Source organism: Leopardus geoffroyi, chromosome D2 (genome assembly GCF_018350155.1).
Source record: "Leopardus geoffroyi isolate Oge1 chromosome D2, O.geoffroyi_Oge1_pat1.0, whole genome shotgun sequence".
Taxonomy (NCBI): domain Eukaryota; kingdom Metazoa; phylum Chordata; class Mammalia; order Carnivora; family Felidae; genus Leopardus; species Leopardus geoffroyi.
Window position 1 is genome coordinate 34,797,493 of NC_059334.1, and position 23,018 is coordinate 34,820,510.

The 23,018-nt window shown below is 48.7% G+C and overlaps 1 protein-coding gene across 21 annotated transcripts in view; it reads right to left on the reverse strand.

The window, feature by feature from the left end:
* CAMK2G (calcium/calmodulin dependent protein kinase II gamma) overlaps window positions 1–23,018 on the reverse strand; it is a 56,188-nt gene that overhangs the window by 19,736 nt on the left and 13,434 nt on the right. For 10 of the 21 annotated variants that reach the window (XM_045439642.1, XM_045439650.1, XM_045439660.1 and 7 more), the window contains exons 4-13: window positions 16,067–16,121; window positions 15,123–15,188; window positions 12,063–12,135; window positions 11,817–11,919; window positions 11,302–11,385; window positions 10,761–10,855; window positions 10,019–10,141; window positions 6,343–6,426; window positions 6,052–6,094; window positions 1,402–1,445 (exon numbers count right to left, since the gene is read on the reverse strand). In XM_045439642.1, coding sequence (XP_045295598.1) covers window positions 1,402–1,445; window positions 6,052–6,094; window positions 6,343–6,426; window positions 10,019–10,141; window positions 10,761–10,855; window positions 11,302–11,385; window positions 11,817–11,919; window positions 12,063–12,135; window positions 15,123–15,188; window positions 16,067–16,121 — 770 coding nt within the window. Of the gene's footprint in view, window positions 1–1,401; window positions 1,446–3,454; window positions 3,518–6,051; window positions 6,095–6,342; window positions 6,427–10,018; window positions 10,142–10,760; window positions 10,856–11,301; window positions 11,386–11,816; window positions 11,920–12,062; window positions 12,136–15,122; window positions 15,189–16,066; window positions 16,122–23,018 lie in introns of all 21 variants that reach the window. The other 11 variants (XM_045439654.1, XM_045439640.1, XM_045439646.1 and 8 more) reach the window with 3 other exon arrangements.

Sequence of the window (23,018 nt, forward strand, 5' to 3'; positions counted from 1 at the left end):
TCCTTTAAGTCTTCTCCAATAAGCTTTTGCCCAGAAGCTTCTTGGACTGAACCATGCAATGCAGGGTCCAGAATCAATACCATTCAGTGCCTAGCTGATTTCAGGTATGTCCATTTTCCTATTCTATTAACTTTGCAACTTCTCAAAGCTAGATGAAAACTACATCACCCCTTCTATCTCTTGTGTGCCCCTAGAATTGAGTACAGCACTGGGCCTCTGATAGGTACTTATTAAATACTTTGTAAAGAACAATTGATTCTAGCTTCTTTCCCAGATAGAAATATGCAAACTTTCTCTCCAACTAAACCTTCTACCTTTTCCTAACTTGGCTCCACCCATCCAGTTCATGTCCCTATAACTGGGGGACTGCTGGTCACCCCCCACTCTATGTCAGCAGGTGTGTGTGGAGCCCAAGCTCCCCTCCTTGGGGCAGAAGTACACAGAAGCAGGCATGCAGAGAATGAAAAAGAAGAAGGGGAGGGGGAGGGAAACGGGGCACACATATATATCTCAGCGGGGACATAAGATCCAGGGGAAAGGCCCAATTTAAACTTTTGTTGGAATTTAAAAGTTTGGATAATTTCATAGTTTGAAATATCCTATGGTGTAAATTGGTAGGCTTCAGGATAGTATGAACTCCTGCCCCAGCCCCAGGACCTGTTCTGCCCCCAAACATTTACAGAACACTCTGGGACCTGTAAAGACCTCTAGCCACCTCTCTTCCACCTTTCCCAAGCAGCCACTCCCACTAGGGCTTTCTGCTGGTCCCTGTGGGCCCCTGTTCTTTTGCCACAATCCCGTAGGGAAAGCTCCCTAAATGGGAACAAGCTGTGATACACCATGTCCTTCATCTGTTTCTGAGGAGGCTATGCCTCAAGAGAGTATAAGACACTTTCACTTAGCGGTATTTGAGCTGGGTTCTGGAAGTGCTTTGGAGATAAGGACAAAAAACTAAAAGGATAGTGGCTTCCAGTTCCAAGCCCTGGTACCCTGAGTTAACCAGGCAAACTTTGCTTTCATTTGTTAAAAAGGATCTGCACTCTAAAAAGAAAAAGAAAATGAGAAGACTGACCCAAATGACCTAAAAAAAACCCCTGAGAGTCAAGCCATGGAGATGACGCATGTGTCTGTAGTCAGGTTCAGGATTCAGCTCTAGTAAATTATAATTTAGACCACTTCCTCTGAGTCTTCATGATCAAACTAGGGCCAAAAGAAACACATCTTCCTCCTGCCCTCTCAGGCCAATGGAACCTGCTGTTCTGAGCACAAAGGTTTCCGGTTTTAAAGCAGAAAAGCAAGGATAGGAGGGTTTCTGGGAAAGGAGGAACAAAGTGCCAAGAACCCCCCATAGAGACATTGGGAGAGAGACCAGTCTCAGGCCAGAGGGGTGGAGACACCTACCTTGACACCACCGTCCGACTTCTTGTTCAGTAGGCTTTTGGCAGCTGTGAAAACAAAAAGGAAAATCAAGTCTCCTGCATTGTACTCTCTCCCTAACCTGAAGTCTGGCAGCCGGATCCGCAAGAGTCCGCTGTGTCTGACAAGGGGGCCAGGAGTCTCCTGAAGCCCCTGGAAAAGGGCCCTCCTGGTAGCCTCAAAGCAAGAAGGGCATCTCAAGCTGCATCAGACCCTCAGGGTGGCACCCTGGGATCTCTTCTGCCACGGAAGTGGGCTCAGCAGAAACAGGGACACACTGCACTTAGGAGGAGAAACCACATTCAATACTGGAGCTGCCTGGGGTACTAGGAACTCTGCCTTCAACAACTTCACCCAGGTCTGGAAGCAGAGTGCCAGGGTGAAAGGTGAGGGCTCCGTCCTTAGATGCCATGAAATTCCTCAGAACGGCCAAGCTGGAAGGATGCAAGACATCTCCTAAGAGCTCTTAAGAAACAAGAGTGTCACAGTTCACAAAGGAGACCAGACGTGAGGACAGACAGACACAGACACAGAGACCAGGACCACCTACAGGAGGGTTTTGCCAGGGGGTTGAAGCCTTGACTGGGCAGGTCCTTACCAGGCTTACTGGGTCCTATCTGCCCCTCTTTCCTCAGTCTACTCTCTGGACCCACTGAGCAGGAAGGAGTGGGCAGAATAATGAGGTATTAAACAGATTCTAGCCAGGCACAGGATGAGGCTCAAGGCTGATGAGCTTCGTGTAGGAAGGCTGGTGATGCCTGCTGGTCACCAAGGCCACAGGAAGGTAGCAGACAATGGATGGCAGAGTCTGGGAGGCACAGGGGGATGGAATCAGCTGTCTGATCCACCATGACAACTGGCTCTCCCGGTTGCTACCTGTATGACCTTGAGTGAGTTAACCTCCCTGAACTTCAGTTTCTTCATCTATAAAATGGGATAAAATAGGGCCTAGGTCACAGGACAGTGGTGAGGATCTAATGGGACCATGCATGAAAAGCACTAAGCAGAGTCCTTGACACATAGCAAGTACTCACTAAGTGTAAACCATTGTCACTGTTACTGCTGCCATTCTTCCCTTCAAGTGGCCATTCCTACCCTAGTTGGGTCCCATCTAAGACTAGGGATCTCTCCATCACAAGAATTCTGACGTCCCAGAAGTGGCCTATGGTCCTATCTCCATGCGGGGGCGACTTAAAATTTATATATTTTTTATGTGTTTACTACTATGCCCGACCACCTACTGTGTTAAGTGCTTTGTATACACCAGAGTTTTCAACCCTGGCTGCCCATTAGAATCACTTGGGGAGCTTAAAAAAATCATTATGCCTATCCCCTGCCTAGGATTCTGATTTTATTTGTCTGGGGTGGGGGGTGTCGGCATCAGGGTGTTTTACAAGCTGTCCTATATAGGCAGGGTTGAAAGCCTTCGACATACGTGATCGGAATCATCGCCACGTGATTTATTATCCCCACCGGAGAAATGAGGAAACTAAGGCTGGGAGGGCTGACATGACTTGTTCAGGATGTGGCAGGGCTATCATCCAAAACCAGGGATGGCTCTCTCTACAGCTTCTGCACTCTATAGCCTTTCAGACCTGGAGGCCTGCAAATGCCAGACTTCACAATTTTGAGAGGCATGGCTTCCTCTGTGGGGTCTGCCAACAGTGCTGACAAAGCCTAGTTCTAGCATTGGGCAGCTCCAGCCATGCCCGGGACTGTCTCTGGGGGCTCCCGCTGGCCTTCGCCCTCAGGCAGGCCAGGCTCTCGGCCGTCTGGAGGAAAGCCTCCTGCTGCCCAGCTCCACGTCCCCAGGCTATTGCCTCCTGAGAGTTGGCAAGCGCCCAGCATGCACGGCTGGTTAGGGGGCTCTGTGACACCAATGCGCTCGCAGATGCCAAGTTAGGTGGTCCGTCCGGCATGCCCATCTCAGCCCGCAAGCATGGGACTCGCCTCCCTGGTGAGTGGGCCTGGCATGCTGGCCCTCCTGGTGGGGTGGCAGGGAGCCGAGGCAGGCGGTCGGGGGACTCATGCCACGTACCTTGCCCGGCCAGGCCGGCGGCGCTCGCGGCAGGCGAGGCGGGGGCGGAGCTCTGCCTGCCAACTGAGGGGATACAATCTCTCAGTGCACAGAGCTGCCGCAAAGCCACAGGGGCCAGTCAGCAGCGAGCATGCCCCAGCACGAGGCGCGGGAACCGCTGGCCGCCCACGCACAGCAAGGCCCAGGCGGCGTGGCCAAGCCAGCCGAGCTGGGGGAGCGAAGGCGCCAGGGGCAGGCTGATGAGCAGGTGCAGCCAGCCCTGCAGCAGTCTGGGGATCTGAGAGGACTGGGTTCGGTCAGGGTGTGGGGATTACCACAGCTCCAGCACCTGTCCCATAAGCACCTCAGGCGAGGGTCTAAAGCCTGAATCGGTGAGAGATGGTGTCCTTTCTGAGGCAGCCAGGCCCTCGCTTGAGGCTGTTGAGGAAACTGAGCCTCACCTTCAGACCTTCCCTCCTTAGGGGACTTACATGAGGATATTATCAGAGAGCCCTTTTCCTCTGGCCATATTCCAAACAGGAGGGACACTGGCACTCGGGGCCAGGGGCGGGTGCATGGCCCTTGTGCAGCTCGGTTCACTGATGGGCCCTAGCTGCCTATCCCTCTCTTATTCCTCTAGCTCCTTAGAGACACGGGTTGCTTGCCCTCTTCAAGGGAGGTAGCCAGCTTTTCTCAGCCTGTATTTCAGTATTCTGAGGGTGAAGATGCCCAAGAAATGAGCCTCAAGAAAGAAAACAAAGGCTGCTGAAGCAATACATTCTAGAAGCCCTGATTCCACTATTAGCTAACCTGCTAGAGTCTAGGGCTAAGCTGCACCCCCTATTTGGGGTAAACTCAGAAAATGGCCTAGTTCATGCCCAAATAAAACACACAGGTGCCCTTCCTTCTTGATTATACCTGGTGACACCATTTTCTGCAGCAGCTTTTAGAGACAGGCTCTATCCCCAGATGTCCCAGAGTCATACTAGAGTGCTTGCAGCACTTTTTTGGGTCTCCTCTGACCCAGGGCAAAGTGAGCTCAAAGGCTAACAAGGTCTGGGCAGCAAGGACAGGAGGCTCTTTAGGGATGAGTGAAAGTACTTTGTCCTAACAGAGAGACCAATTTCCTGAAACCAGGATACCAATTTTCTGAAATGGGATGGGGGAGGGAGGTTGATGTGGAGGCCTTGGGACAGGGCACATGCTACTGATTTCCTGGTCTAGAAGAAACGCAGTGGCCTGTCTTCACATTTCTTCTACTCGGAGAGACAACAGATCACCATTCTAGGTCAGCACAGAAATGCCCTTGACCGTCCTCCAGAAAGCTCTCACACTGAGAAAGTAGAAGCTTCAAGTAATTGGAAGACAAGAAGCCTGATGTGGAACTACAGGTCCATCTCTGTTGGAGGCAGCCAAGCTGTGCTGTCCTGCTCTCATTTGTGAGAGCTGAATCCAGAACCAAAGTCTTCCCCTTATGGATATCTACATAAGAATGAGTCCCAAACCAGAAACACAGGGGATGGTCCTGAGGTGGGACACTTCCCTGGTTCACTTTCCAGTCCTGACCCCAGGTTCTCACTTGGGTAGAGCTCATGAAGACCCAGGACTTCCCATCTGCAGTATCCTCAGACTCAGGGCCCTTAGGTTATCCTGAATCAGCACAGACAAGCCCCTCCTGATCAAGGGGGCAACCCTGGCCCAGAGTGGCTGTCTACACAAGTGCTGCCTCACAACTCTGTCTCCACGTCAGCACAGGAAAGCAAGAGAAGGAATCTTGCTATGAGAACAAGAGAAAGGGTCTTCAGCCAAAACAGTGGGGCTGGGGGTTGCAAGGCTGTGGAGGCCGGAGGGGAAAAGGCAAGCTGGGAAGAGACCTTCTTTCTTCAGTTAAGTTCTGACATTAACCTTTTCCTCACAGAAAGCCACTGGGCTTCCCCACTGAGGGCAAACAATCATGGGGTTGGGTTGGGGTGGGGTGGAGTGTCTTGCATCTTAAAAAGACATGCCAAGTGTGATTTACAAATTACTGGTCCCAACTATCCCAATTTCTCAGGCAAATTTAAGCAAGTTGCTTTCCCTTCATCCTGCTGGTCTCTATTTCTTTACTTTTACACAACTAGTATCACAGAGCATATTTTAAGCACAGTCTCTACAAAATGTTTAAGCATCTGGAAAAATTTCTATTAGTCATCCCTACTTAGACACAATAAAGTAGAGATGGTCCCAGTAGGCAAATTAATGGTGGTGATTGAGAAGATTCACTACATCTCATCTCTTTCTTTTCCCCAGCACATTGTCCAATACCCTAGTGACTGGCTAAAAGCTTAAAGTGCTAAGAGTCTTTAGAGAATTAAATAAGAATCCCCAGGGACAAGGTAAATGGGAGGCTGGGCAGTTTACTCTTTGGGAGGGTTTAGGGAATAGAATTCGTAAATGTGAACCCAAGAGAAGTCCCCCAGAATCTCATGTAATAGGACCCAGCAGCAGCAGCCCCTCAAAACAGGGTCATCTTCATATTGGTCAAGGTATTGCCTGAGACACCCACCACTGGGATGGCAACACCCTGTTCTGACCCACTCACCTCAGTGGAATTAAAGTGCACGGCTGGGGAAACATACCTGAGAAGTTTCTGGAGACAAGCATGGTCGTGAGGATGGCACCCTGGGGAAAGAAGAAGGGCCTGTCAATTCAGCTGGAACTCTCGAAAAGCACAGCCTGGTCTCAGGCAGAGGGCAGCTGCTGTCCAGAGCCTCAAGGCCTCAGGTCTTTGGGGCTTCCCAACATGTACAACTTTCACAGCTCAGCTCCAGCCAGAAGGGGAGCTTCCTTTTTGATGGGTTAGGACAGGCTTTTGTCCTGTCAAAAGCCATGATTCCAGGATGCTGGCAGCCTGGAAAGGCAAGACTCACCTTCAGTTTTCTCCGTGCATTGAACTTGCGCAAGCACTCCACAGTCTCTTGACGATGCATCATGGACGCCACCGTGGATCGTTGCTGGAACCCAAACAGACAGACCTGTGAGCCCTCCTGCCAGGTCCTCTGCCCCTCACCCTAGTCCTAGCACTGTTGGCTCTGTGCTCAGCCACCCCTGAGTTGATCTGAAGATAAAATGAGGTCATAGATGTGAAATGCTTTTACAACAAAAGCACTATCCCGAACTCAAGGTTATATAAGGACAAAAATCCGAACATGAAAACATCACTGATAACTGATGCTAGATGAGGAGGGTGCATGAGACAGCCTCTCCCCTTCCTTGGGAAATGGGAGGCTACGGAATGGAAGAGAGTATCCTGTGTGTTGTGATCCTCATGCAGTAACTCCTTCAGCAACTGCTGGCTGAGCACGTACTGCACTCCTGAGGAGTGAGAGAACAGGCAGTGTTCCTGCTCTCTACAGAGAATGTTCATCCCTTCCAAGAGCCCCTCTCATCACACCCCCACAAGGACCTGAAAGCTGATCTGAGAAGCTAAGGGTCTTCACCTTGAAGTATCAATTCTTTTCATCATTTTGGATGGTAATTTCTCTTCAGTGTATCACTGCTAACTTCCTTCCTCCTTAAAGAGTCCACTGGAAATGATTTACAATTATGATGATTTACAATGATTTCCTTGATGACTCAGGGTCATCAATACAAGCATCACTTATTATGTAATGTTTTAATAGAGTGATGTCCTCAGGAGCTACTGAGTTATATAGGATGGTGGAGGGTGGGGCCTATGAGAATGACTCCCAGGACACAGTATAATCCCCAGTTCTTGAGTATCTGTTTTAAGTTGCTCACTGCCCCCCTCCTCCCTTTGCTGTTGCTGTCTTGGCTAGTCTGCTAGAAAAATAAATCCCACAACATGCAGACTGGTGCCCCTCCATGGGGCTGCCCCATAATCCTTCCCCTCATCCCTGACCCACTCCTTTTCCTGGTTCCCAAAGCAAGTCTGCCAACCTCCTCTTCCCTTTCCTGAGTCTTATAACTTCACTTCCTCCTCCAAAGCATAAATTTTTCCACAAAGAGAAATGAGAGATCATCACACAAGAACTCCTTCAACTTCAGACCCCCATCCACAAAGTGATGTTCATCTGATTTCAACCTCTTTTTACTAGCCCAACCTTTGCTTCTTCAATTAGTCAATATTTTTAATCCTTTATTCTAGACTATATTCTTCTCTATACATTATACTCAAGCCTCTCCTTAAACAAAAATATAAAACTCCCCTGACTCATCATCTTCTGTATACAGTACCATTTCTTTCTCTCCTCACCCTCATTCCCTCTTCCCTCACTGAAGAAAGGGTTCAGTTTCTCACTCCACTGCCTCTGTCAGTGAAATAATGAAACAATGGCTTCTGATTGGTCAGAGTATATGGATTCTTCTCCATCTTTATCATGGACTCTCTGTGGCAGACCATCCCTTATTGAGACCTCGTTTCTTAGGATCTCCTGCTCCTGAACCTCCTTCGGCCACAGAAGTTCTCATTCCCAGCCCTCTTTGCTGGCTCCTCTAACTGTGTCTTTACTTGCTGGTGTTCAGTGGCCATCTCTTTTCTTACCGAAGCAAATACAAGCCATAATGGGAATTCGATCAGCATAGAAACAATCCCATTTATTTCAACACCACCCACACAGAAATGACTGCAACCCACATTTCCAATTTTTAACTTCTTTTCTAATCTTTGGAACCACATTTCTAACCACCCATCTGATGTCTCCAGCTAGAGGTCCCCAGACACCACACTCGATATGTATAAAACTAACATCATCATCTTTTCTCACAAACTGGCTCTTCCTCTGGGTTTCCTCTGAATCAGTGAATGGTACAACCCTCTGCTTATTACCAACTCAAAATCTGGCAGTCCCCATAGATACCTCTCTCCTTCACTCCCTAAATCCAACTGGTCACTAAATCCTTTTGATTCTGTCTACCAAATATCTCCCAAATCTGTCCACTCTTTGCCACACCACTCAGTCTCCTATCATTACCCTTAGCTAAGACCTCATCTGGTCTTGCTTAGACAATTACGACAGCTTCCTGAGCTCTCTGCCCCAGCCTCCTTTCTTCTTCAATTTCATTTTCTACAAAGCTTCCAAAGTGACCTTTATTAACTGTGTACTTCATTGCCTCTTTATTTTTTTGTAATTTATTGTCTTCAGATTTTATTTTTTTCTAAGCAATCTCTACACCCGACATAGATCTTGAACGTACAGCCCTGAGATCAAGAGTCACATGCTCCACTGACCAAGCCAGCCAGACGCCCCTTCGTTCCCTCTTTAAATCCCTTAAATGGTTCCCTGTGCTCTCAGAATAAAATCCAAACTCATTAGGCAGAGACTTGTATGTCATGGAATCTTTTTGGCCTTGTTCTCTTGCATTTTTGTAGGCATATCTTCATCTACAACCAAACTACTTAACATTCCTTAAACTTGCCACAATTTCCCATGGCCTTTCACCCTGGCCCATGCTAACCTCTGTCTTCAGGTTGTTATCCTGAGGAACTCCCAGCCAGCTGTCAAGAACCAGGACAGAGGTCACCTCCTCCATGCAGCCTTCAGTAACCTCACTACTCACCAGACAACAAGAGTTCCTGTGCACTCATTAGATTTTTTTATGTACTTGTCACATTGCAGAATGGCTGCTGTTTGAGTGCCTACATCCCCAGATAATTTTTAAGATCTCTGGGGGGAAGGGACCATGCTTTACTCATCTTTTTATCTTCAGTACCCACACAGTGACTGGCACTGAAGAGGCACTCAGTAAACACAGGAAAAGCAAATACATAAATGCACCATGGTTGTCAGGAGGCCTAACTGTACCAGATCCTCTTCTTTGTTTGAAAACAGATTTCAGGGGTGCCTGAGTGGCTCAATCAGTTGAGCGTCCAACTTGGGCTCGGGTCATGATCTCACGGCTTGTGGGTTCAAGCCCCGCATCGGGCTCTGTACTGACAGCTCAGAGCCTGGAGCCTTCTTTGGATTCTGTGCATCCCTCTCTCTCCTCCCCTCCCCCGCTTTCACTTGCACTCTCTCTCTCTCAAAAGTAAATAAAAATTAAAAAATATTAAAAAAAAAAAACAGATTTCAGCTTTATAGAAGTGTTCATGGAAAAAGAATATGTTGATCCACATTGACAGCCTGGAGGCTCTCCTAGCTTTATGACTGAACTTCAAGATGCTCTTTTTAACTGCCCAGAGGCCCCTTTTGTTTATTTGTTGGGTCTTGGTCACATTTCCATTAGAGTTGTGTGACAGCTGAGAGCTGAATATGCACCCTAAGCTTGGTAATTCACTTTGGGTTGTGCCAGCTGCTTTCTACCATCAACTCTCTAGACTCTGCAAGGGTCAACCTAAGCTTTCATTCAAGATCAGAACTAAATCACACCTGACAAGTAAGTGGGGGAGAGACAGGTTGAAGCCAATTAGGCCACTGCCTCCTTGAATCCCTCCTGGGCCCCACCCAGTCCCCCTCCCTCTCTGCTGGGTCTTTGCTCAGGGCCCAGAATTATTCTCTGTTCATAAAAAGGAGGGTGAGGAGAGTACTAAGGGCATATTGAGGGCTGACATCTCTGAGATCCTCCACCCCAGGCGAAGACACTTACGCAGACCCATGGATGCTTGAGAGCCTGGTCAGCTGTGATGCGCTTCGCAGGGTTTATGGTCAGCATCTGGTTGATTAAGTTCTTGGCTTCAGGAGTCACCGTGTCCCACTCTGGTGATGGGAACTAAGCAGGAAGAGGGAAAGGAGACATATGAAATCTGTGAGCCCCACACTCTGAAAGGGAGGCTCTGTCTTCGTTCCAACTCCTATAAATGGGATATTCTGTGCTATCTAAACCTCCCTGGCAGAGAGATGGAGAAGCCCTGGGGCATCCCAGCACCTGTGTCAAAACTTAAACACTAGGAGAGGAAGATAGAATCATGGTTAGAATGCCAGGATATCAGATCAGAGTGGGAAGGGGATTCCAGCAATCCCATCTTCTGGTTCAACCCCATCTTTTTCCTACTAGAAAGAAACAGTGGCTCAACAATGTGCCCAAGGCTGCACTGCAGTGGAAGGAGCCATGACACTTCTTGTCCCTATGTTATGTACCACATCACACCTCTCAGGCCATTCTCTGCAAATAACGGATCAAAGAGCTTCCATGTGCTCCTCAATTTTATAACTACCAAGAAAGGCTGTGCAAAAAAGTTGTTCTTGGGATAGGGTGTGGCAGGAATTGAGACCTGTATGCCCATCCTTGGGTCCTCAAAGTCCCCAGACACTCCCCATATCCCATGACATACTAAACATGTCCCCTCCTGTGGACAGAGCCCGAGGGTCATGAACAAACCAGTCCTTACATCATAGGCCCCAGCCTTGATCTGCTGATACAACTTGTGCTGATCCTCATCCCAGAAGGGAGGGTATCCCACCAGGAGGATATACAGGATGACCCCTACGAGACAGAACACAGGTCATCGGGGTCACTCACCTACTTCACTGAGGAACCAAGAAAAGCCACACAGGGCTCAGCCACGCAGAAAGTCAAGGTTATATCAGAGGTGGAAGTGGATGGCAGACGATAATGCTGTGCCACTAGCCCCCTCCTGCTATCCTTCGCTCCCAGTGTCACCACCCACATTAGGGATTTCTTTAGGCATAAGCCATCCTCTAAGGCGTGGGTAAATCCCTCTTCAGGAAGGATGCAGTATAATCCAGGAAGTATTTGGGGAGGAGCGAGTGATGAGAACAGCCATCCCAGGGGCACTAGAGCAAACACCGTGATTTCACACACACCAGACACTTGGGGGGCCCACGAGGAATAGCGATGCCTCTTTCTCACCATCACTGGAAGTTGAGGGCCCTTAACATCAAAAAGCTGAGAGTGTGGAATGGGCTTACCGCAGGCCCAGATATCCACAGGTTTTCCATAGGGATCTTTCCTCAAGACCTCAGGGGACAAGTAACCCGGGGTGCCAGCAAAACCTGTAGCAGAAGAGAGGGCAGAGGCACATTGAACCCACTTTCTCTCTCATTAAAACCACATCAGCAATTTCCCCCGAGTCCCTTCTCATTCCTGCTGCTTTTGCTACATAAGCTCTCAGCACGTGGGCAGCAAGAGATGGCAGGCTGGGTTTCTTGTAGTGCCCAGAATAAAAATCAGAGGGCAACTCCGTGTGCCTACCAAGAGCTCCCATTCCTCCCCAGAGGCAGCAAGAATGCTGTGCTGACAACAGCTAGACTCACTGTACTGAGTCACGTAGGGCCAGGGGTACACTCTGTACCCTCCCCCTTCTCCAGTCTCTGAGGAGACCAGGACCATTAAGGGTCTGGCTTTTAGTTCTGAAAGAGGAAAGCAGATCAGGAAGAGGAGGAAGGGCGGGGGCCACATTCCAGGAAGACAGGGTCACTCTTACCAAACCAAGCCTGCTGCTCTCCCTGTACTTCAATGGCTAGGCCAAAATCAGCCAGCTTGACGGCGGCACCCTTGCATTTACTCGCCAGCAGCAGGTTTTCAGGCTGTATAAGGAAAAAAAACCTTATGAGGCACCCACCCTCTGGCCCTGAGGAAGCCTTGTTTGGGTCCTCGCAGTACCACACCCTGGCACCAGGTGGCGCCTATGCTTCACAAGCAGAAGGCAAAAGGGGAGCCTGGGTAGTACCTTCAGGTCCCGGTGGACGATGTCATGCTGGTGGATGTGGTTAACACTCTCCAGGATCTGATGTATACAGTGGCTGTAAAAGCACAAGGAAAAGAAATGTCAGTGCAGGGTTAAACTACTCATCCACGACCACACACTACAGATTAAAGCATGTAAGTCTGGGTTACAGATTCACAGGGAATCACTGAACAATAGCTAAAACCTTGGACTCTGGACATCATCTAGTTCAACCTATTTTACAGAAGAAACTGAGGTCCAGGCATATTAACAGGTTTGTCCAGGGATTCCCACTAGATAATGGCAGAGGACAGACCAGAACAGAGTCCACCAGGCCTCCCTAGACTGCAAAGGCCCAATACAACCAGTCCATTTCCAGGAAATTGGGGACACTCCTGAGAAAGAGAGACCATCCAATCCCTTCCTTCTTTTTTCCGCCTATAGAAACTCTGTTCTCGGAGAAGAGATTTGTGGTGGCATCTTAGGAAAGCTAGTACAACTATACCTAAGTTGTTTTGTTGGAGGTACACTCACTCATTTAAACATTTATTGACAACCTACAGGCACTGTGCTTGGTAGCACACAGACTATAAAGATAAAACCCAGGACGCAGACACCTTTAAGAAATGATGTGCTTAACTACTGGGCATTTATCCAAGGGATACAGGTATGCTGTTTCGAAGGGACACTTGCACCCCAATGTTTATAGCAGCACTATCAACAATACCTAAAGTATGAAAAGAACTCAAATGTCCATTGATGGATGAATGGATAAAGAAGATGTGGTATACATATACAATGGAGTATTATTCAGCAATCAAAAAGAATGAAATCTTGCCATTTGCAACCACGTGGATGGAACTAGCGGGCATTATGCTAAGTGAAATTAGTCAGAGAAAGACAAATATCATATGACTTCACTCATATGAGGACTTTAAGACACAAAACAGATGAACATAAGGGAAGGGAAGCAAAAATAATATAAAAACAGGGAGGGGGACAAAACAGAAGAGACTCTTAAATATAGAGAACAAATAGAGGGTTACTGGAGGGGTTGTGGGAGGGGGGATGGGCTAAATGGGTAAGGGGCATTAAGGAATCTACTTATGAAATCATCGTTGCACTATATGCTAACAAATTTGGATGTAAATTAAAAAAGTAAAATTAAAAAAAAAAAAAGAAACGATGTGCTTAAGAAGGTTCCAAACAGGGCAACTGAGGAACATTTCTGGTGATGATTTTCCACAGAAAAAAAACAAACTAACCCAGAGTCACCTTCACCTACTATTTCTTTTCTTTCTTTTTTTTAAAATAAGGTCCACGCCCAACATGGGGCTTGTACTCAACGTGGGGCTTGAATACATGACCCTGAGACCTCAAGAGTCTCATGCTTTATCACTGGAGCCAGCCAGGCACTGCAACTGCTATTTCTTGAATCAGGCCATCCACCTTCCAAAATATCCTGCCACACTTGCAGTCAAACTCCTGGCAGAGAGCATTGGTGATCTAGAGCAATGGTGAAAAGTGGGGGATGATTTTGCCCACAGGGGACATCTGGTAACGTATGGAGACATTGCTGGTTTTCACAAGCCATCCTCTAAGGTGTGGGTAAATCCCTTTTCAGCGGGGGGTAGATGCTACTGGCATCTAGTGGGTAGAGCCCAGTGACTTCTAAAATGCTACAATGCACAGGAGAGGCTCTCACAACAAAAAATTATCTGGTCCCAAACATCAGTAGTGTTGAAGTTGAGCCTAGAGAATGAGACCCCAGCCAGCCGGGAGGTACTACCAGGTATGCAGAGCAGGCTTGCAGAGTGTCCGGGGGTGCTGGTCTGATGTCCTGGACTTCTTATTCCTTCCTCTAAAATCTGATTCTGGGGCTTCCACAAGAGCCAAGGGGTCTTACCAGGCTCCTGGAGGCTGAGGCTCAGGCCTCCCTTCAGGACACAGCCCATGAGTAGGCCAAAGAGACTTCAAGACTGAGCTGAAGAGGCGAGTCTCCACAGAAATGTATAATTAGAACAGAGCCAGGCTAGCAGGGAGAGCCTTCTGGCCAAAAATGGCAAAAGTGCGAAGTGTCCCAGCAGAGCCAGGCCAAGCCCACTGGTACAGTCACACACAACCCCTCCCCTCCCCCTAGCCAGCTCTCCCTCCTCCCCGCCAGGCTCCCAGAGCTATCACCGCCTCCTCCTGCCCCAGAGTCTGGTCCTCCCCTGCTGGCACTGGAATTCATCTCCCCACTTGAGAATTTTTCCCTGAGGCCGAAGCATCTGAAGTTGATCAGCAAACGCTGGCCTCTCAGGGTTGAGAAATTTGTGAGGAAGCTGCACTCTCCCACTCTCCAGAGGCAGCCAGAGCTGCCACAAATGCCAGATAAACTGTAGGCAGGATGATCAAAACCAGGTTGTATGGACATCACCCTCAGAGAAATCTCAGGGCTGGGGGAGGAGCCAAGGCAGGAAATACAGGTCACACAAGCACCTAAGAGCTTTGTGGGCTTCCGTCGGGGGGGGGGGGGGGGCGGCGGGGGTGAAGACTGAGGGATATGACCAAGGAACAGTCCTCCAGCCTGAGGAGCCCCACATCAGGGCTGGTCATGGTGGTCAAGAGACTAAGTGATCCAGGATGGAATCTCTGCCAAGAAGGTTCCTGGTTGGATTATTAGCCCAGATGTTTACACTCCTTCAGAACACAAGCCATGTTTCCTCCATCTCTGGATCATTCCCAGGATGCCTTGCACACAGTAAAATTTGTCAAAGGAAAGAAGCAGGGTAGGGAGGGCCCTTGGGCAGGCTTGCAAGTACACAGTAGTACAAAGAAAAGGTATTTCCAGAGTGAAAGGATAAAGGAGACTTGCAAATGCTTCACAAAAACACGGATCTGGGAGTATTGAACTTTTAACTTCTAACATCACCTATCAAATGCAACCCAGGTCCAGCTTACAGAATCTCTGTCCAGATAAGAGCTCTTCTGATCTTCCCCAAAGACTATTCAAATAGGCAAAATGCCTGCCCCCCCTAACGTGGCCAAGACTCACACTGAACTCTAGGGCACCCATCTCACCTGGCATCAGCTTCACTGTAGTACTCTCTGGCCACGATGTCTTCAAACAGCTCCCCACCGGTAACACTGCAACCAACAGACAGAGAGAGTCAAAGGGGGTAGGTCAGTTGGCCAATACCAGCATCCAACAGGTAACAGGTCACACCAAGGAACAGCTTTTAAAGAAATCCAAACTCTACATGCATTTCATCTGAGAGCCCAGAACATGCTCGATCCTTCAATGACATGGGGCTTCACCTTGGGGTAATGTGGGCCCTCCTTTTCTCCAGCACATTTGTTTCTATAACCTACAGATTAGTTAACACTCAGGCAAAGAAGAATATACAGAGATCTAAGAGAAAATAATCAATCTACTCAGAAAGTCATAGCTTTATTTGAGACCAATATGAATACTAAGATACACAGCTACCCAAGAAGGACACACCTATTCTTAAAGTTGAAGAATAATGAGACCAAGGACACAGAGACCCAATCCTGAAAATACCAGAGAGGCATTTCCAGGAGGTAAAGAGCCACTTTTAAGATATTAAACCACAACCAAAGTGGAGGAGAGACCAATTGGAGTCCAGTTTATGACTAATAAAAGCCACCTTCAATTTCCCAGAATTTTTAAGGTCATGTGAAGAGCTGTATTCTATTTCTCCACTAAGGACAACACACCAAGAAACAAGAAAAAAGCATTTGCACAAGGTGTGCTGCTGAACAGAAATGCAAGAGTAATGCCATCTGGGGGTTCAGAGCCCTGGGGAGATACTGAGTGAGCAATGAGGTCCCCTGAGCAACCTGCCCATTACTAGAGGAAGTTCAAACTCAAACCCTTTCTTTTGGCTAAAGGAGAGGGACTCTCAGCAGAGGCTGAAGACCCAGTTTAGGTCTTTTTCCAAGCCTTCATCTTGAGCCAGCTGGAGGGAAAGGCCCCCACACCCTCAGAAAGTGGAACTTACAGGTCAAACACGAGGTAGTGAAACCCTTCTTCAGAAATACTGTCATGGAGGCGCACTGCAAGAGAGGAGATGGGGACAGAGATTAACAGAGAGAAACCTTGGAAACCTACTCCTCTCCTCCTCAGCAATCCCACCCCTGTCCCAGCCTGTCAGCCTCACTGGACGGTCTTCTGAAGGAGTGGCAGTAAGAAGTGGCGACATGCCCATCACCCCCCAAGACCAGGTGACACAGCCACAGAACAGAGAAACAACCAGACCCCAGGTCCAGTGCTCTGGCTGCCATCTCATACTGCCTCAAACGTAGGCAAGAGATAGAAGCTTTGTGGCTAAGAAATAAGACAGAAAAGCAGGAACCTTCCCAGAGGTGCTAGTCCCAGAGGAGGTGGTCCTGGGATATGATGCATGACAGTGTAACGTAGAGCAAGAGCAAGGACCACCTGGGGATGCTGACCGCAGAGGAACAAAGAATGACAAGATGGATGAGCCCGAGAGCTCTTTTACGGGAGTAGATGGGAAAAGGGGAATTAAAGGCAAGGGGAAAAGCTGGAAAGGTAGAGTCCAGCAGGAAGGCACGTGGAGTGGGGCTAATGGATGGTAAGCATGGGAGGCAACATGCAAACTCAGGCAATGACAATAATAATTGTTTATTAAAGTGCTTATTACATGCCAGGCCTTGGGTTAGGCTCTTTGCATACATTATGTATTTCTACAAGCATTTATTGAGTGCCTACTATGTGTCAGATTCTGTGCTGGATGGTGGAATTTAGGGACATAGCAGCTGCCTCCGAGGAGTTTATTCTTCTGGACAACCACTCCCATTCTACAGATGAGGACGCTGGAGGCTCAGAGATGTTGTATCTTACCAAAGGCCAAAGATATAATAGGTCAAGATGTAAATCCAGCTCTTTCTGAGTCCAAAGACTGGTCTACACCACTGCTTCCTATAAGAGATGCAGTGTAGCCCACACAGCCAGGCCATAGAGCAATGGAGACTGTGAGAGAGACTACTCACGAACGCACTTATGACAGCAGCATAGACGGGTCCAGGAGGCCACTGCAATGAGCAGACTAGGGCAACTCACCCGCTGCAGGAAAAGGCTGGCAAGCAGAATCCCTTCCCACTTCCCGCCTCCAGAGCTCCTGGGCAAAAAACCAATCTAATGTCTTCTGAGGTCTCCTTTTCAAGCTTCTGCCCACAAAGCCACCTGTGGCCTAAATGCCAACCCCTGAGCACCATTCTAATGCAAACACAAGGAGATGCTTTGGCTGAATGTCCCAGCTGCTCCCGTCCCTTCCCTCACCTGATCTCTCCTGATGGGGAACCTCTGTCTGACCCTTGCCAATCCTCGGGGGTTTCAGGAGCAACTCACAGAGCACGTTAGGAATGGCCTGACACCAAACCAGCCAGTGAAGATCTTGGATACACAGAAGTCATTGTGTCTCTTCCTTGGTGGCTCCATGTTGCCAACCACCCCAAATGACAGATTCCATTTCCAGTGTCAGACTCTTTCCTCAGGGCCAAGGGGCTTCCCTACATCCTCTCCCACCACAGCAAGATCAGCCAGAACACAAAATATAGGCACTTAGCCATTACTACAGCTCTGTGGTTCTTCTCAGTTGACAAATGAGGACGCAGACCTGCCAGAGCCAGATCCAGGGCCCAACAACTGTCATATCGTCTACTTTATTTGATCTGATCTGGTTACCCAAAGTTCTACCCCAAACTCAGTATCTCTGTGATCTACCAATGGGATCAAACGCAGGTGGTACTACCAGGATCCCTCCTCCTCCAACTGTTCCCTCCTGTACTTGGGCAAACAAGCTCATACTTCTCTAGGCCCCCAGATGACAGAAGGAAGGAGCTACAGCCAGACCCGTTCTTCCCTCCCACGCTATTCAACCCAGGCGTGCTCAAGCGAGCTCCCCCAAAGCCCGGCCAGCCCCCTCCTCACTTGTGCTTCTCTGGTCTAAGTTGGGGCTGCACACAAAGTCTTGCTGCAGCTGCTGCTCCCTTGCTTCCAAAAGGACTTTCCATTTAATTAAAAATGCACTATTAAAAAGCATTAAAGTGTGTAATACAAATAATCCCCTGGAAATCAGCTGTCCCAGAAGCTAAAGACCAGCTTCATTAGGGAGGTGACTAACAGTAGCAGGACAGTAAGCTAATAGTACAGCAGGTACGATGCTAACAACCGCTCCCAGGGGAGTCCTGCCACCCGGCCCTACCTCTCCCAGCCCCTGGCCCCTGTGCCTGCCTCTTAGACTAGCACAGCAGGGCTGAGAATGGGGCAGAAAGTACAGGCACCCATGCCCATGCTGAGCTATGGAGGCACTGGCGCTTGCTCTTCTCCAGGAAGGCCACACACAGAGCCCAGGTGGGAGGAAGCAGGGGAGGGGAATCAGAAGAGAAGAGCAGTAATGGAAAATTAATCCAGCCCAGAGAATGGCTTTGATGTGTGCCCCAGAGCAAGGTACCACTGAGACAAGAAGGGACAGGTGCACAAGTCCCCATACCTGAACGAGATACTTTTTTTTCTCTTGCAAAGAAAATTAGGAGAACTGAGAACGAGGGAAAAACTTGACTGCACAACTCTAAGTGCCTCCCTAGCAGAATCTTGATAATAACGATCCAAGCTATAACAGCTAATATTTAGTTGGGCTGTTTCTATGTGCTAGACATTGTGCCAAGTGCTTCACATATGTTATGTTATTGAACTCTAAGAAAGGTACTTCTACTACCCCCATTTGACAGGCGAGAAGACTGAGGTTCCGAAAGGAACTCATCCAAGCTCATACTAAGTGGCAGAACTGAGACTTGAAACCAAAACAAACTGACATCAAGATTCTTGACATTGTAGAATTGCCTGTGAGGGAGTCACTTTTTCTGTCCTCTTAGGCTAAGGAGCTCCAACCTGTCCCCACTAACTCCGGCCATTCCGACCTGCTCCCCTGAAACAGGCATGGCTGAACAGGCCATGGATATGGCTGTGAGGAAGAGAAACCCAGCCATGCTACTGCAGAGCTTCCAGGCCAGTGGGGAAGACGGGTGTTAAACCAGCACTTACACAAATATGTAACTAAGCACTACTGTGTTAAGGGCTATGAAGTAGAAGTAAAGGATGCTACGGAATAAAATAATCACCCAGCCCGTTCCACAGTAATTAGATGGTCGAAGGCCAAGGAGGGCTAGACTAAGTCCACAGACGGGAAGACCTGGAAAAGGACTATAAAGCATTTACTGCATTTCAGTGATATAAACCTAATTACTGCTTTTTAAAAACTGCGGAAAGAAAAAACAGCCCAAACACCTAAATACTTTTACTTGATGTTTCGTACCTCCAAGCACTCACAAAGCCATAACCCAAGTGCTGTGGCTATTTCCAATTCCTTAAAAACCACCCCAAAACATGCCATATTTTAAGCAAATCTTGGCTTGGAAAAAGCGTCACTGTTAAAAGTGTCTGCAGCAATAGCAGAGTGGGAAGGAGGTCCTGCTTCCCGGGGGACTGACGGGAGACTCTGGCTGCCCTCCCCATCTAGGAGCAGGTGGGCAAGAACCCCCTTGGAGCAGAGATTTAGGAGCTGCTTGGTCATGATGCAATGTTTTCTTCTTTTTCTTTGCACCTGTTTTTGCTACACTTACTGTTAGCTAAATGGCCCTGGGTCCAAGGTAAATGGCAGCCTGGCTTAAATAATCTGCAAACTGAGCTGGGGCTGAGGATTTAGGGAAGATCACTTCTGGGGGCTAGAATCTCCATTTTCATCACTTCCATTTATTTCCTAGGCCTCCTTTGCTCACGGAGCCCTCTCACAACTCCACGAAGAGGCACAGATAACAAAATGGAGGTGCAGGCAGGCTAAATAATTCGCTGCAGGTCACAGCTACAGACCAACACATCCCAGATTCAAACCTGGAAGACATGATACCAAAGCCATACACTTTGCTTCTCCATATATGGTTCACAGACCAGCAGTGTGGGCATACCCTGGAGACTACACACGAGGAAGCTCAGGTCTACCCCAGACCTCCTGAATCAGAATCTGAATTTAACACGATCCCTCGATGATTCATGAGCACATGAAAGTTTGAGTAGTGCTGCTCTAAACCATAATCCTAGACTGTGATTGAACCTCCCAGGGCAGCTCAGCACGAAGGAAGACAGAGTCTATTCATTAGAGGAATTTAGAGCAGGGAGCAAGCAGATCACAGGTAGCACACATTCCACTCAGACTAGACAGTACTGCTGCTGGCTCCTCCTCTCAACTCCACACCTCTGGCCACTCTCCCAAAGATGTTTTAGTTTCTGCAGTTAATGCCTCATAACCAACAGGCTTTTTTTTTTTTTCATCAATAAACTTTATTGTTTTGAGCAGTTTAGGGTTCACAGCACAACTGGGTAGGAAGTACAGAGAGCATCCACATACCAACTGCCCTACACACTCATGGCCTCCCCTACTGTCAATATCTCCCACCAGCAAGGCACATTTGTTATCATCCATGAGCCTATACTGACACATCATCGTCTCCCAGACTCCACAGTTTACAGTAGGGTTCATTCTTCCAGCAGGCTTTTAACCTCTGGGATAGAATATCTATTAGGGAGGAAAACTGGGGATGCCTGGCTCCTTGCACCAAATATCCTTCTGAATTCAAGGGTCTCCGAGTCTGACAGCAACCAGAGGGTGATCATGTGCTCTCTGTTCTCAGCATCCTCAACTCTGCACCACTCTCAGGCTGGTCCACTTGTATCCCTGCGGGATGGAGTTAAAGAGGCTGGAGCCAAAAGGGCCAAAGCTCTGAAGGAGGGGGCAGCGAAGAGAGGAGAAGAATAGTGAATTAGGGCACAAAACTGCCTCCTCTCCCGCCACAAGCCAGATCAGGATCCATGGCAACCCCCGCCTCCTGGATCCACAGTTCCACCACATCTCTAGCAGCCCTGGTTCCCACCGGAAGCCAGAGAGCCTGGCCAGCCAGCTCTCCCAGGACACCGTCCTGACTCACCCTTCCCTCTCCCTGCTCTTGACCCCAGAATAAGGCCTCAGACCAACATCCCTCAGGATCTGGGAACATTCATGACACGAAGCACAATTCTAGGCAATCAGATGCTGATGAAGTGAGGATGCCTTTCCTGGGTTGGGTCTCGCTGGCCCCCTAACAGAGCAGATGGCTGAGGCAGACGGTCTCCAGGTAGAGCTGGGGGCAGGTAGATAAAAAGGAAAGAGCTACCAAACCACAGTAAGGTCTAAAAGGTCAAAAGTATATATTTCATTTCTAGAAATGCATAAAAAGAAGGGTATGACTGTTTTCAGCTAGAATCCCATTTTTGCCCTTCCTGGTCATTTCTCAATTGTCTTCATCTTACCTCAACCCTTCTAGGGTCAACCAGGTCAACCAGGAGGTGGTTCCGCCTCCTGCCTCATTTATCCCACCCTATATTCTCCTCCCTACATGAGAACAGTTCATCATTACTCTATGAGTTGGTCACAAGTAGCATAAGGAAAGGAAGTGGCTGTCCTCAGACCCTGAGACCTGGGACTGGAACATCAAAATGCTTCTGTGTTTGTGGATGGCTTTAGCTACCAACATACTTTTTCTTCCTGTTCTGGAACTTCTAGGTTAGAGGTCACAAGCTCAAAAGCCTATGGCAATCAGTGCAAACATGAGGTACCAGAGAGTGGCAAACGACGGTGACCAGCAGGCTCAAGGGACAGCCGCTGCCCAGCCCGAGCAGATGGAGGCTCAGGAGAGCCACAATGTCTGATTCGAAAGACTGGGAAACAGAATTTTTTTTTTCTTCAAAATGTGAAATCTCGTTTTTAAATATTGGCAAATAATAAAATATTTTTAGACCACTGAGCTGGCCAAACAAAACACGCCTGAATTTGCGATTGCTGGTCTAGTTATTCCTCTCATTGTCTCTTCTCTCCTACCCAAGGTGATACATTGGTCCCAACTGTGCTGTTTTCAGGTGAGGGTCTAACTGGAGAGCTCACCCAGGGAGCTCCAGTAGTTCCAAGCCCAGGACCCCTCAGCTGAGAGGTGCTGGCTCGATGGAGCACACTGCACCAGCAGAGTCGAGCACTGGCTCTGCCAATCTGCTTCAGGTGTAATCCAAGCTGCTGATTGCGATCTGTAAAGCCCTGCATGGTTGGAGTTCTGGTTACCTCAGAGCTGCTCCTCTCCCCCTTGGGCCGGAGTACGACCTCGGCTCTCCCATGTAAGGGCTCACATTAAGCATTCCAGCCTGAGGTCTGGGAAACCAGAGGCTGGGTAGCTCCGGAGGAAGCATCCAGCTTCGGCATGTCACCTCACAGCCCCGGCCGCCAACAGAGCAGAGGGGGAGGCCTCTGGGGCACTGTGGGAGCCCCGATATTTAGGCCATGCCTGAGGAGCAGGGAACACGTGTTGTTCTTTGTGATGACTCAGGGCTTTCAGGGAAAACCTAGGAGATGCTCCCTGCTCTGCCTCAAGTCAAGACTGGGGTTTCTGCTCAGATGCTGCAGCCAGCCCAATTTCTGTCCCCTCTGCAAGAAGCACCAAATCAGGGCCAACGCTTTTGGCAAAGGCTATTTCAGCTGAACAATATAAAACTGAGCTGGAGTGGGTTGTGGCAGGCAAACCTCCTCAGGCTTTAGAACAACCAACAATGTGCTCTTGTCCCCCAAGTTGGGGTGGGAGCAGGGAGAAATCCTCTTAATTTTTTCTCCTTCCCCATGAGAGTGGCCCCTGCCATCCCTTCTCCAGAGAAGCCAGGCGGGTGGGCAGCTTGCTTTCCTGGCTCTGGGGAATACAAACGGGAGCACCATGGAAACCCCCAGAGTGTGCATGACACCGTTAACAGGAACAAAACTCTTTCAAGTCCAGAAACAAAATCCGGACCCTTTTATGATGGCTGTGGAAGGCCCCTGGTGAGGGATGCTGGCAGGCTACTAGCCCAGTGCCTCACACGCT